General features: G+C 40.5%; 7 protein-coding genes across 7 annotated transcripts; 4 read left to right on the forward strand and 3 right to left on the reverse strand.

Moving 5' to 3' along the window:
- Positions 1-296: 296 nt before the first annotated feature.
- FA14DRAFT_119029 (putative siderophore-dependent iron transporter) lies at positions 297-2228 on the reverse strand (the record flags this gene model as incomplete). The annotated part of the gene is made up of 1 exon (XM_025496328.1): positions 297-2228. The coding sequence occupies one exon, from the start codon at positions 2226-2228 to the stop codon at positions 297-299; it is 1932 nt and encodes a 643-aa protein (XP_025356730.1).
- A 1819-nt stretch (positions 2229-4047) lies between these two features.
- FA14DRAFT_182965 (uncharacterized protein) lies at positions 4048-6238 on the forward strand (the record flags this gene model as incomplete). Its single annotated transcript, XM_025501274.1, has 1 exon — positions 4048-6238. One exon carries the CDS (start codon positions 4048-4050, stop codon positions 5806-5808), a length of 1761 nt encoding a protein of 586 aa, XP_025356731.1. The 3' UTR covers positions 5809-6238.
- FA14DRAFT_151882 (class I glutamine amidotransferase-like protein) lies at positions 6149-6857 on the forward strand (the record flags this gene model as incomplete). Its single annotated transcript, XM_025497488.1, has 3 exons — positions 6149-6172; positions 6231-6670; positions 6707-6857. 3 exons carry the CDS (start codon positions 6149-6151, stop codon positions 6855-6857), a joined length of 615 nt encoding a protein of 204 aa, XP_025356732.1.
- A 727-nt stretch (positions 6858-7584) lies between these two features.
- FA14DRAFT_26 (uncharacterized protein) lies at positions 7585-8666 on the reverse strand. Its single transcript, XM_025502086.1, has one exon. It carries the CDS (start codon positions 8612-8614, stop codon positions 7820-7822), a length of 795 nt encoding a protein of 264 aa, XP_025356733.1. The 5' UTR covers positions 8615-8666; the 3' UTR covers positions 7585-7819.
- Positions 8667-9409: 743 nt separating this feature from the next.
- On the forward strand, positions 9410-9852 carry FA14DRAFT_151884 (Glyoxalase/Bleomycin resistance protein/Dihydroxybiphenyl dioxygenase; the record flags this gene model as incomplete). Its single annotated transcript, XM_025497489.1, has 2 exons — positions 9410-9766; positions 9832-9852. The coding sequence occupies 2 exons, from the start codon at positions 9410-9412 to the stop codon at positions 9850-9852; spliced, it is 378 nt and encodes a 125-aa protein (XP_025356734.1).
- A 429-nt stretch (positions 9853-10281) lies between these two features.
- On the forward strand, positions 10282-12105 carry FA14DRAFT_220 (uncharacterized protein). The gene has a single exon (XM_025502020.1). It carries the CDS (start codon positions 10420-10422, stop codon positions 11821-11823), a length of 1404 nt encoding a protein of 467 aa, XP_025356735.1. The 5' UTR covers positions 10282-10419; the 3' UTR covers positions 11824-12105.
- A 67-nt stretch (positions 12106-12172) lies between these two features.
- Positions 12173-12511, reverse strand: FA14DRAFT_175764 (uncharacterized protein; the record flags this gene model as incomplete). The annotated part of the gene is made up of 1 exon (XM_025500602.1): positions 12173-12511. The coding sequence occupies one exon, from the start codon at positions 12509-12511 to the stop codon at positions 12173-12175; it is 339 nt and encodes a 112-aa protein (XP_025356736.1).
- Between the last annotated feature and the right edge of the window lie 948 nt (positions 12512-13459).

Raw genomic sequence — 13459 nt, forward strand, 5'->3', positions numbered from 1 at the left:
ACCCTAACCCTAACCCTAACCCTAACCCTAACCCTAACCCTAACCTTAACCCCCTACGCGAATTCCTCTTCGTCCTCCCACTCCTCCCCTACGTCGCCATCCTCGACAGCCATCCTAAACCACCTCTCCTCCTCTTCATACTCCCTCTCAATTCTTAATTTAACATGTGAATTAACATTCTACATGTGAAAACGCCAACAAAACTGATATTTTTTATCTCATTGCTTTGTCTTGCTTCTTTTCTCACTTTTCATATATGCTACATGCTACATACACCCCTCCTACCTACCTCACAGCTACGCATCCCATGCTTTCTTACCCCAATACTTGAAATTCTCCCACATCGTAGCATTTGTACCGTCAAATTCTTCTTCTTCTTCTTCTTCTTCATTTGCACGGCGGCGAATAACACGAACCGGTTTTCCATCCAGATCTTTGTTATCCACTAGATTACGTTGAGTGCCTAACCAGTAATTCGGTATGAAGAACGTTATAATCAATGGAACAACCGCCAGGCAAGCTGCCATCGTGAACAAGATACCATTTGTCCTTTGGAATGCACGAATAACACCTTGTCTTACTTCTGAATCGAATGCTAATGCGTGTGCTTTCTTGATACTACCAAACAATTCTTTTCTTCTCGCTGCTGTTTGATTAGGTAATTCTTCTGCCAAATAGACCGGCATCTTCTGCTGCCACACCGTCGCCGCCACAGCCGCCCCGCAACTTGACCCAAAACTCGACCAGAACGAAACCGTGAAAATCGCCGTTGTCAAGTCTCTGTGTGCAACAGCAGCTTGAGATGCAATTCTAGCTCCTCCGACAGTTAAGCCGCCGAATCCCAAAAGGATAACTGAAGCGATCAATTTGGAATCCTGCGTCGTTCCAAGTGGTCCTGCATCAAGAAGGACTGCATAACCGATCACCTTTGCAACGCCTCCAAAGACCATTTGTGCTTTGAATCTATGCGTATATCTTTGCAGCAGACCGTTAATCAAACCCCAAACACATAAACCGACGGTCACTGTACCGGTAAAGTAGACCCATTGCAGATTTGTCCAATCTTTAATAACGTAAACGTATGAACTGAAATAAAGTGCTTCAATGAAACTTGCAAACATTGTGAGAATATCGACCAAGATTGCAATTTGGAATGCTCTATTGAGTAGAATACGTCTTGGTGACAAAGGGATAGGTGCTCCATATATTTCCCAAAATACAAAAGCGATCAACAAAACGAACCCTATAACTATCATTGCAATCATGCTCGGATTTGACCATCCTCCTTTGGAATTGTTGGCCAATGAGAATGGTAAAAGGAGTAATGCGAAACCAAATCCAACCAAAAGCAAACCAATAGCATCAATCTCTACAGCAGCATTCTTGAGAACTTCGTTCAATGATTTGCCTTTGATGACGTCTGTCTTGCCTTTTCTCTCTAAGCCTGATCCAGCCATGCTCACCATCCCGAGCTTCTTGGCTTTGTGTTGCATGTGGAACAATAATACGATTGCCGGTGTGAGACAGACTGGCATAAGAATGCAGAACATGCCGGCGCCCCAGCGCCATTTTAGGGGCACGAGCGAGTCTACAATCGGTCCTGAGATATACGTTGTAACAATGAAAGGCGAGGCCAACATTGAGGTAAAAAATTGACGCCACTGCAAAGGGGTCAAATCGGCAACGAGCAAGTCGGCCAAGAGATCCAGGGCTGACTTACTGAAGGCGGTGAAACAGATACCGACGACATAAGCAGCAAAAGTTTGTGAACTTGCAGCAACGGCGAAACCGATTACGTAAATAACCAATGCCACAGAATACATTGTTGGTCGTGAAGTCAAATCTGATAGCTTACCAACGAATGGTTTGGAAACTGCGGTGATGATTTTGGATGCAACAGAGATGGAAGCGACCTCTGAATGCTTACTGAAAGCAGATGCAGCAATCACACTGAAAACGTCGCTTGTCAAACCTTGATCGAGTGCATATGCAAACATGGTCAAAAAGATGCTAATAGCAAGTAGAACTAGCAACACTCTGCCTGAACTATCTTTACGCAAGAGTCTTGTGAATGCTTCGGCTTGAGCGACACCTTTAGCTCCTCTTTCCACTTCGATGGGTTCGATAGAGGGATTAGATTGGTGATGATTAGGTTTGTCGTCATTGCTGTAGCTGCTTTCGCTTCCGCTGCCGACGTGTTTTTCTTCGTCGTTAGCAACACTTGGCATTGCGGCCGTTTGTTGTTCGCGTGTTGATGTTTCGTTGAGGGTATGGATGAAATCTTGTCCCGTCATGATGAAAAGGGGGGGAAGATGATGGAACTTGGGTTAAAATATGTAGGGTTATCCTACCTTCTTTTTATAGGAGTTGTTGTGCAGATAATCTTATCATTTGGTGCTTGGCAATAAATTGTTCTCGTCTGATAATCATGCAATGCAATGCAATCAAAAACTATTGAAGCTTCGTTCCTAATTGTGCCTTACGTCGTTGATGGTGAGATGATCAGATGAAAATAGTACGTTGATGAAAAATACAATAAGAACCAATAGAATATTCCGGATAGGAATCTGATAGGTTAATCGCCGAAGCAATTAAACACGCTAAAATCAAAAGAGGAGACAGTTTGCAGATCTAAAAGAACAGGTAATACAGCTAAAGTCGCCGATTAAGTTGTTATCAGATCAATTACTGATCACGCTAAAAATACCTACTAAATCATCGTATATTCTCGGCCGATAACGAGGTGTATCAAGCCTATTTTACCTTTTCTACCAATGGAGAACATATACAAGTGGCTACCAAATTTCTCTACGAAGAATTCCGATTTCGTGAATCAAATTCATATTGGTATAAAAAAAATGGTATTGAACTGCTTAAGATCGATTAAACGGTTCGTCCTTTTGAGTAAATTATACCGGCTGGATTCTTCATACTTTTTATTTGGTTATTCGACCTTCAACGGATTTTGGTGCTGGAAAACGAAAACAAAAAATACATTTGTTATATCATCATCGCTAGATCATTAAAACAATACCAAGGAAAACCTACTATTCGTCAATTTCAACTTTAAGAGGCTTAAGAAGGATAATATGCCCGAAGAGACTTGAACGTATTGATCTTGTTATATAAGCTTCCCTTTAACAGGGCTTTAGAATCAGCCTTGCTATCTCAATAGTTGTTCTTGACCCTCTTACAGTCGCTTGTAGACTGGCTGATCATCGAAACGAAGTAGACTTGGTGCTTCTATACCATCTATTTCTGGCTTTCGCCCGCTAGTCTTAAGTAGGATTATAATAGGAAAAGCTAGTCCCTAGTAGGACTAGAATACGAAAAGCTAGTCTCCAGTAGGATTAGATTTGTAAAGCTACTCCAGTGAGACTCTATTTCATCATTTTTAGCTTTTGCCCTGTTGAATATAGAAGGGCGGAATTTGCGGAAGCGGCTTAGCGCAGCGCCACAACTATGTGATCCCGTTCTGCGGGAATATTCTACTGTACCAAGAGTATAATTATGTTTGCTGTCAAAGCAAATATACGAAAGTTCGCTGTTAAGTAGAACACTATATATAAATCTATGCTTAATACTATTAATAATCTCTTTGTCGGCATCCTCTAGGCACAACGCGTATCGTATGACATGCCGAGTATGCATGAACCACATGTTCAATTGTATGAATAAAATATAGCATTCTATACAGTAGAATTTGATAAGTAGACTTGGAAAAACAGCTCCGCATACGTGCAGCCTTATCAACCGCCGGAAGTGCCTCCGCGCTCTTTTTACCGTCGGCATTGCGTTCCTGAATTCATGTTGACTATAATTAAACCACAATCAAGCGTCGTGGCTTGTGAATCGTTTAGCCGAGTCTTAGCTGATGTGCCAGCACAAAGATAAAGCTCATGTGGGGTAAGCCATGAATCTGCACTTCTGCACATCAAGTTGTTTGCTATTATTAATTTCCAATTCTTCTTATCTTTCCAATAATTTGTATAAAAGGTACTTGCTCGTACAATCGTCCTATCTACCCCACCTTACAACGAGCCTATCATGGACCAAAATATGCCTATCGAAAAGGAAAAAGCTGAATGGAATGCTTCTGTGACTGAAGTTACTTCACAAATCAAACCTCAAGCACGAAAACCACATGATCCAAACGTGACATTGGAAGAGTATGTCCATTATGCGAAACAAACACGAGAGTTGGAAAAATCTTATGAACCACCGAAATTGGTTTGGAGGGAGCTCTTGAAAGGCAAAAAAGTGGTTGTGAATGACGATGGTGCTGGAAAGCAAGTCTCAAATCTTGATTTCTCAACCCAAGAAGCCCGCATGAACATTACTGATGAAGAATGGATCAATGCCAGTCGTGCATTAAGGACTGCTTCTGTCGGAGCATGCTTTTATCTTATCACAACCGATATTCTAGGTCCTTTCGGTGTAGCGTTTGCTTTGGGAACTCTAGGTTGGGGTCCGGGGATCGCTTTGTTTACCGTCTTCGGGGTTCTGGCAGGATATAGTGGCTATCTGCTTTGGAAAGTCTTCTTAGGTGTCGATTCATATCAGTTTCCTTGTATGAATTATGGCGATGTCGCTTTTCGAACTTGGGGAAGGATTACACGTCATATTACCAACTTCTTGCAAGGCATTGCCCTACTACTTCTTCTCGGACAGGTAACAATTCAATATGGTGAGAATATCTCTGCCATGTCAAAGTTCAATCTTTGTTACATTATTTGCCCGCTGTTGTTTGTTATCGCTGGCTTCTTTTTAACTCAAATTCGTACTTTAAAACAATTGGGTATCGTGGCAAACTTATCAATTTGGCTCAACATTCTCGTCATTCTACTGACCATGGGATATGTAGCACATTCTCCGCCGAATTTCGCAATTTCAGTCTTGGGTTCAGCAGGAAGCGCAGTCGATCCGACTACAATTACACCCGATAAAGCTGGGAATTATCCTCCTGTTATGCACTACAGCAAACTCCCTGTTGACGGTCTAGTCGGTTCTATTAACGGTCTTTTGTCAGGAGTATTGGCTTATGCGGGAGCTCAATTATTTATCGAATTTATGGCGGAAATGAAGAGGCCAAATGATTTCATCAAAGCAATGTGGGGAGGTCAATTATTCATCTATACCGTGTATATGGTGTATGGCTGCTTCGTCTATTATTATCAAGGTCAATACTCTTTCAATCCTTCATATCTTGGCGTCAGTAAGTTTAGTTGGCAAACTTCGGCCAATGCTATCTCGCTAGTCTCTGCTTTGATCGCTGCAGCTCTTTATGGAAACATTGGTATCAAAGTAGTATACAATAACATCTTTGTGGATATCTTTCACTCTCCTCCACTCGTTACCAGAAATGGCAAGATTATCTATGCAGCATTGGTACCTATTTGGTGGAGTATTGCTTTTGTTATCGCTGCTGCCATTCCGGATTATTTCGGCTTCGTAAGCGTAATGTCTGCTTCTTGTTTACTCAATTTGACGTACACATTACCTCCATTTTTCGCTCTCGGCTATGATATTCAACGGCATGCAATTCGTCAAGAAGAAGGTGAAGGATTTGATCCAATCACAGGTCAAGCCATCAGAAATGACTCCGGTTTCAAGAGATACGTTCGTGGCTTTATGTCAGGTGGTCCTTTACAAGTCGCTCAAAACGTTTGGAACTTACTTTATTTCCTTGCTAGTTTGTCAATGTGTGGATTAGGAATGTACGCTGCTGTTGACGGTATGATTGAAGCTTTCAAAATTCCTCAACTTACGTCTTTCTCTTGCAGATCGCCTCTCGATCTGAATGCTTGATACTACTGTATACTTCTTTCATTCTTTATTTCTTTTGTCACATTTTAGGCTTCACTTTTTCCCCTCAATCATACTTGTTTTCTTATAATTGCCTTTGAGGCCTAGCGCAGTTGATCAGCACCAGACGTGAAACTCCGAAACTCCGAAACTCCGGATGGACATATGTGTAGACATAGCAGCGCAAAAGTTTAATTTTAGGGTGCGACACTGAAATACATAGCTTTGTTTTATAGAGAAACTTCTGGCTTATCCTATATAAAACGTTGTTCGATAAGTGTATCATGACCAATTGCAATCAACTTCCTTCATCTTTTTCAACAGCAAATTCCTCTTCTCTACGATGACAAAAAAGGTCTTACAATTTGTATGTATACCAGTTCAATCACCTGTGGGAGTGATATGCTAACGTTTCTTACCCTTAGCTCGCCGATGGTAATGAAGAAGTTGGTACTTTAATTTCTGCGAATGTTTTATCACGAGGAGGTTATGAAGTTACAGTGGCAGCAGTTGGCCTCAACGACTCTCGTTGGGCAGTGGGCTCAAAAGGGCAAAAAACTGTCCCCACCACCACAATTGAAATGTTGGCAGAAACAGCTCATTCATTTGATATCATTCTCGTTCCTGGTGGAGTGGTTGCCTCTAGATACCTAGCCTCACGACAAGATGTTTTGGAAATCGTAAGAAGACATTATGATGCTGGAAAGCTATCCACATTTCTCTGTGCTGGACCATACGTAGCAAAAGCGGCAGGAATTCACATTGGCAAAAAGTTAACTTCTAATCCATTTGTCGAAGCGGACTTTGTTAAAGACTACAACTACCAGCAAGATCGTGTCGTGGTTGATGGTAATATGGTCACTAGGTGAGAATCGCAGAGCATATATAGATTATCTTCTAGCTTACAAGCCCTTCCGTTCGTTTACCTCTACAGCCGTGGGCCTGGTACCGCATTTGAGTTTAGCTTTGCTATTCTTGAGCTCGATTATGGTAAGGGTTCTGAAAAGATTGAAAAGATGAAGCCTGGCATGGTACTTCCTCCCTCTATCTAAGCTAAAAATGTCAAATAAACTCTTTTAGCAACTATACTCTTTATGTTCATTCGCATACCTTTTCTAAATACTATAAATCTATACACTATAATCTCATTGTAACGATAGGTTGACAGATCTGACGAAAGCGGATACAGGATTTGTATACCGCTTACTTTACAGAGCTACTTCTCTCGAAGTAGCCTTGCGATAGTTGTCTTAGAGATAGGTAAGTAGGATCTGTATGAATTCCAAAAGCATGTTGATTTGATCAATTGTCATACCTAACCTACACTCCCAATTAACCAAGCAGTAAAGTTAGTCATCAGTGCTACGATGAACACTTTATGCATACCTGTGTACTTCAAATTGTTTCCTCTATTCTTCCCTGAAGCAAGTCCTGGTCCACCACATGCGATTCCAACAGATCCACCTTCAAGTTTATTGTAAGCGTCTAAAACTTGTAATCTCCTCTCTTCTGTGTCCATGCAACAATTCCATGCGTTTCCATATTTGATTAATGGTGCTCCACAAGCTAATGAAAGGTTGCCAGGTAAGCCAGATTGACAGTAAAAGGATGTGTTGCAGTAATCGTCCATTTCTGATTGATTGAGGTAAGATTAAATAAGGGGATGAGATAGGCGAGTCAAACTCAATATCTACTTTATATATAATCATTTCCGACCGACTAAAGTCTTATGTGTACCACGAGATCGGTTGTCCGTTCTATCCTTTAATGCGTCTAAAAAGGCTTGGCATATATTTAGCGTCCATAATATTCAATTCTACTTTGTTTCGGATTCGTTGGGCGTAAACGCTAGTAGAGAACAATCGAAACGATGCATCATCTAAAAGCCACTATTTACGCTAATGTCATGCAGATTTCATAAAGGGATATAAAAGAGTAATATACTGTGCTATAAAGAAGAGTCTGGCCTTCGACAGGATAGAAAAAGAGCGAGGTGCAGATGAAAAAGGCAGAATCAGTATATCCAACTGCACAGGAAAGGAAGATAAAACACCACGAGGCCGACAAAGAGTTGTACAGGTGCCTCTATTGGAAAGCTCACTTTACCGATAGAGTTTGTTGCTACACTTTTGTTCTCGTATAAATCCGACTTTTCGTCAGCCACTTCCATTACGCCATGAACAAAATCAAAGTAAGAACAAGGAAAATTGGCATTTTGGAAATCGAGCTTGAACACATTCTTTGCTGACGGTTTTCGGTAAGGATTATAGCCAAAATTATGAGAAAGTGCAGAAGGTTTGACGTATGTTGAAGGAATTAAAGATTCATTTGCACGAAGTACTTTTTCAGCAGCTTCTAAATCTCTATATACGTGAAATAAGGCTCTGTCTAAGATTGCCAAAAAGAGAGCTGAAGAATTTGCATGCATAAAACGATGTTCTGTTCCGGCAGAAGAGACAAGAACAATTCGATTTGCTTTGATATTTTTTAGAGACTGAACTGCTTTGATCATATTCTTTGCTGTATTTTCCACTAGATGATTATTTGGTATGTTTCCTTTTGGCGCAATCGCAAGAACAATGACGTTTGCTTCTTTGATACAATTTTGCAATAGCTCAATATCATCAAGAGATCCTTCAAAGATTTTCACTCTTGCTTTATGGTCTTCATTGTTGATGCATTTCAATAGCTTTTCGCGTGATCGACAAAAGGCGTGTACAGTTGTGTTTGACGAGCAAGAAAGTATTTCTTGCATCAACAACGAGCCAATTGTGCCTGTAGCACCAAAAATTGCGTAGCAAAATGACATTTTCTGGTATTGATTTGGAAGTTTTGTATATAAAAGGTATGGTAATCGCCTATACACCTATTGATGACGTTTGATTAAGTCTAGTAAAGCCTGCGCGGATTTGCTTGCTTGTTAGATCGAATTCCGCGTATGATGCGCGGTCTCCGGCTTCCCATTAGAAGAACACAGTAAGCAGGCTAATTCTCCGCAAAAGTAGAAAGATCCTTTGCAGTAATTTGTTAAAATCGACACACTTTTAAGATCCATAAAGAGTTTTCTATTGATAAGGAGAGGTGTTATATTATCTCGCCGGGAAAATTATTATAGAACAGCCGATATGTATACTCTTAGGCTTTATTATGACGATACTGCGTCTTCTCGTCCGCTAATACTTTTGCCTAACGAAAGGATAAAGTCAGTCTGTTCTTCTGGAGGTAGACCTCTTACCAATTTGTATTTCCTTTCTATTGCTTTGGAACCTATCATACCTTTTCCTTATTCTCTGTATTGTCGAGATCTAATTTATACAATCTTAAACCTTTCAGTAGTCAAGGAATTTATATAAATGCTATTTGATGGAAAAAAATCCTACTTATACTGATGTTGAATGCGATTTGCATGCCCTTCCAAATCGGCATTCCCCGATTATCATTGACGAGCAATGTTTTAGAGTAAGTTAAGGATAGTATTTTTTTGCAAAGGTGTTATCCCCACACTAAAAATTCTATGTTGCAATACGCTAATATGTCACGAGGTGCTGCTCTCCACCATGCATGTTCAAGCCACAATCTACTCACATCTATCATCTAGTGCAAAATGATTGAATCAATTGATCACATAGTGATCACCTGCAAAGATATCAATAAGACAATCGACTTTTATACAAAACTCGGAATGAAACATACACAATTCAGTCAAGGAAGAAACGCGCTCGAATTCGGAAATCAAAAGATTAATTTACACATTGCCGGACATGAATTTGAACCGAAAGCACAGAATCCCGTACCAGGATCACAAGATTTATGCTTCGTAATCAGTATACCTATCCAGCAAGCTCAAGATAAGCTAAGCAAGCATAGGATAGAGATTATTGAAGGACCAGTTCAACGCACTGGTGCAAAAGGACAAATCAATAGCGTATACGTTCGAGATCCAGATGGAAATCTTGTCGAGGTAAGATGAAAAGAAAAAGATGATTACGATAAAGACTAAATTCATTATATCCCTTATAAACACAGCTATCAACGTACAATGGTTAGGAGTTCTACTCGATCAGAAATACAACGATATTCTAAGACCCTTGGTCTGTTTGCATCTTTTATCCAACCCGTTTCTGAAAAGAAGAATTATTGAAAAAGTATAAATTTACTCCTGAGTAAGTAGTCAAGGCCATGAGAGTAATTCGCACGTCGTCGTATGGGGTGGTAAGCCTCATTCCATGATGCCTTCCCGCGTACGTGTTATGCAGAAAAGAAGAATAAATTTGCAGCGTAGCACTGCGCTGGGCTGGGCTGCAGTAATATGCAATATACTCTACTATTTTATTCATATATTATTATGCATACTGCATTTCTGCTAAACGCCACCAGGGGTGAAACGGCATACAAAACTTTTCCTTATCAAGTCTCAGAGTAAATAATACAAAGTGACCAATCCATTCCGTCATTCATTCTCCGCATTAAATAAATCTTACCAACAATATCAAATACATATAAAAGATGTTGGCAGTTCTTGATTTGAAACCTTTAAAAGGACCAGCGCAAATCCGCAAATCTCGCGAATCGCTCAACTATTGATCTACGACGTCCCTTCATAACACGGAAATAATGTCGTACCCAAAATGGCTAGGGTATGAAGAAGTGATGCCTAGTTTGGTCGAAGATGACATAAATCGATTCAAGCAAGCAAAACGACGAAAGAGAAATTGTACTATCTTAGTAGCAGCAATCATAACGATAATTTTCTTGATAGTCGCTAGTATCACGGTAAAACGCCACTCTAGAGATAATCAGGTCAAGAATTCAAACATCAAACCGAACAAAGTGAGCGGATCGAGCGGGTCAAAGTGGTTAATGCAGGCTCTTACCGAACCTTTAGGAGCTGCACAGTTAACACACTCAAATTTAAAGCCATTGACAGGATTAGAACAATCAGCAGTACAACGTGGTTTACCAAATGTACGTAATCTCAGACTTTTATTCCTGAATCATCATTTCGGTACGTCAAGCGAGATGAAAGCTGTGGTATCGACCATTGCTAGACGAAACAATATTACGATAACTACAAAAGAGTCGGGGGGTATACATGATCATGTAAAGTCATTGCATTCCAACAAAGAAGCGTCCGATGCTTACTGGGAAAAGGCAAAGCAGGAAGAATGCAATCCAGATCTATTCGATATGATCATCGTTGGCGATACGCTATCTCTTATCCGACCGCATATTCAGAATGGGTGTAAATTACCCATAATTGCCACCTTGACGACTCGATATGATTGGGCACACGAGACAGACGAAGGATGGAAGAAATTGATCGGCAATGCCTCATATGCATCTAATCTCCGAATTTATCCGAATAATTTGATCGAGGCATGGTACGCTATGAAAAAAGGCGTAGACATACAGATGTACGAGTATTTACCTTCGTCGGGTATTCCTTCTCTTAATTGGGGTGAAGCACTTGATTCGATTCACAGTGTAGTAAAGCAACCCAGCGATAACGAGCTGGTCATCCCAGATTCAGTTCGCATTAAAGCCTGCTTATCATCGCAATTAGACCAGAGAAATATCAAGTACACCGGATATGCACGTAATCAGTACGGTGGACCGTTAGGCCTCACCAATAGGGTCGTGGTTCACTTTCCGTATCAAAGTAACACCATGGGTCTGTTTGAAAATCTACATCAACAGGTGATTTACGTTTTACCAACGATTCGTTTATACAAAGAAATGTATGCAACATGCCAAGCTAAAGTGGAAAGTGTACCGGCAGAATGGCTGAGTGAACAAGACTACGAAAGGTATATTGACTGGTGGAGACAAGATTTACAGCATTTATTCTATTATTTCGACTCATTTGAAGAATTAAGAGAGGGCAGTCCTTTACGTCAGAGGATAATCTCGGAGGCCGACTCTAAACGGATTCAGATTGCAGAATTTATGGTTCGCCAGAAAGAGTACGTGCTTCGAAAATGGGAAGATGCGTGGTTTGGACAATGGTTGTCCCCGTAAAAGTGAAGTATGTAAAGCCAGAAATGAGATATGAATACAATGGAAAGATATAAATCTAGAAGCCTGGCTGAATCGTAGAAAAACAATTATGGCTGTTTTATTTGTGCATTTAAAGCAGTAACCTCTTCTGAGATTTGAGTCGAACCGTTATAAGCTGCGATGAGAACATTTGTCATATTAGGCTTTTCTAGCCGATCAGCAGTGATTTCTAGCCAATTACTCTCTTCCACCACGACATATTACTACCTGCTTCTGAACTGGGTACCCACTCATTAGGAATTTGGGTAAGGACTTTTTAAAAAACGGGTAAACAACTCTGGTGCTCTTTGAATTAGCTTGTATTTCTAGCTCACAAGGTGATCCCTGCTGGCTTGCAAGGCGAATCATTATCATTATACGACAAGGTAGCTACCAGCTTAACTTCTTGGCCAAGATGAACGCGATCTAAAGCGTTATAATGCTTTGTAACAACAATCTTTCCCGGTTGAACTTCAGCATGTCCTATACTTGCTGCATGACAAATTCTTTGAATATTCTCTGTAGCAGTAAAGGTCAAGTCAATAGGCTTTGCAACGTAGCATTGATTTTTTCTACTCCTAAATCCTGTGGTGATTTGATAGGCTGCCAAGCCCGTTGTGATACCCACAACTATTCCAACAACAACAACAACATTTCCATGGATGATCATACTGTAATTGTCCGTTGAAAGGTAGATTTATACGGATGGGAAGAAAAGTAGACCAAGGAAATTTTTACACCCTTTATAATCTAATCATAGCACTGATTAGTGAAGACTAAGAATTGAACGAGATACCCGTTGATCATTTTCTGACAAGACTTTTACTAGCGTCTCCGTTTATTCTTGATTCCAAATTTTTGGTTATAGCCTTTTCCTGTTCTACTTATCCGTTAAAGCTGACTGACGGTATACTAGCAAATCTGCTGACTTGGTTGATACATTGAGCAATGGAACTAAAACCGGTGAAATCGCTTTAGCAGTCCATTGTCGTCATGTTACATCGAATGACATGTGGTATACTTGTCCGCCAGCGTTGCGCAGCGCTGCGCTATACAAGCGATTTCCCTTACACTTCCTGTCATTAGGATGCCGCAAGACTGTGCTACTTCTCCCCACTTTACTACCTAGCGCAGTGCCTGCCTGTCCCTCTTTGTAGTGTAGACAATACGGCGTACAAATTGAGCCCATAGCTTTTGCTGTAGAATATCACTGATCTTGGTTGTATGTATAAAACTTATATGTATGTGTCCTAGAATGTAGAACAAGACAAAGAACCCTTAGAGGTGTACTGTCGTTCATGTGCATCTGAGCAGTAGTATGAAATCTAGGAATAAAGGTAAATGTTTTTACGCCGCGATCACAGAGGTAAAGACAGAAGGAGAATGGGTGAGATCAAAATTAAAATAAGCTGAACGATACCGTTAAGCAGAACTTTTCTCTCCTCCTCCTCCTTTTCTTCTAGATGATAGATTTTTACGAAAGGATATAACAGCACTTTTGTTTAGTCATTTGAACTTTCATGCCCAACTACACTGTACAGACGAGCGGAACGCACCGTGTGAACAGAATCCATAGGAAGATATGAGATCCGTAAATAGAACGCATCTTTATATATAT

The sequence above is a fragment of the Meira miltonrushii genome (assembly GCF_003144205.1).
Source record: "Meira miltonrushii strain MCA 3882 unplaced genomic scaffold FA14scaffold_1, whole genome shotgun sequence".
Taxonomy (NCBI): Eukaryota; Fungi; Basidiomycota; class Exobasidiomycetes; order Exobasidiales; family Brachybasidiaceae; genus Meira; species Meira miltonrushii.

What these genes read in the sequence shown, in the direction of transcription:
- FA14DRAFT_220 (XM_025502020.1), top strand. Translation starts at nt 10,420, where the DNA reads ATGTCGTACCCAAAATGGCTAGGGTATGAAGAAGTGATGCCTAGTTTG.
- FA14DRAFT_26 (XM_025502086.1), bottom strand. Translation starts at nt 8,614, where the DNA reads ATGTCATTTTGCTACGCAATTTTTGGTGCTACAGGCACAATTGGCTCG.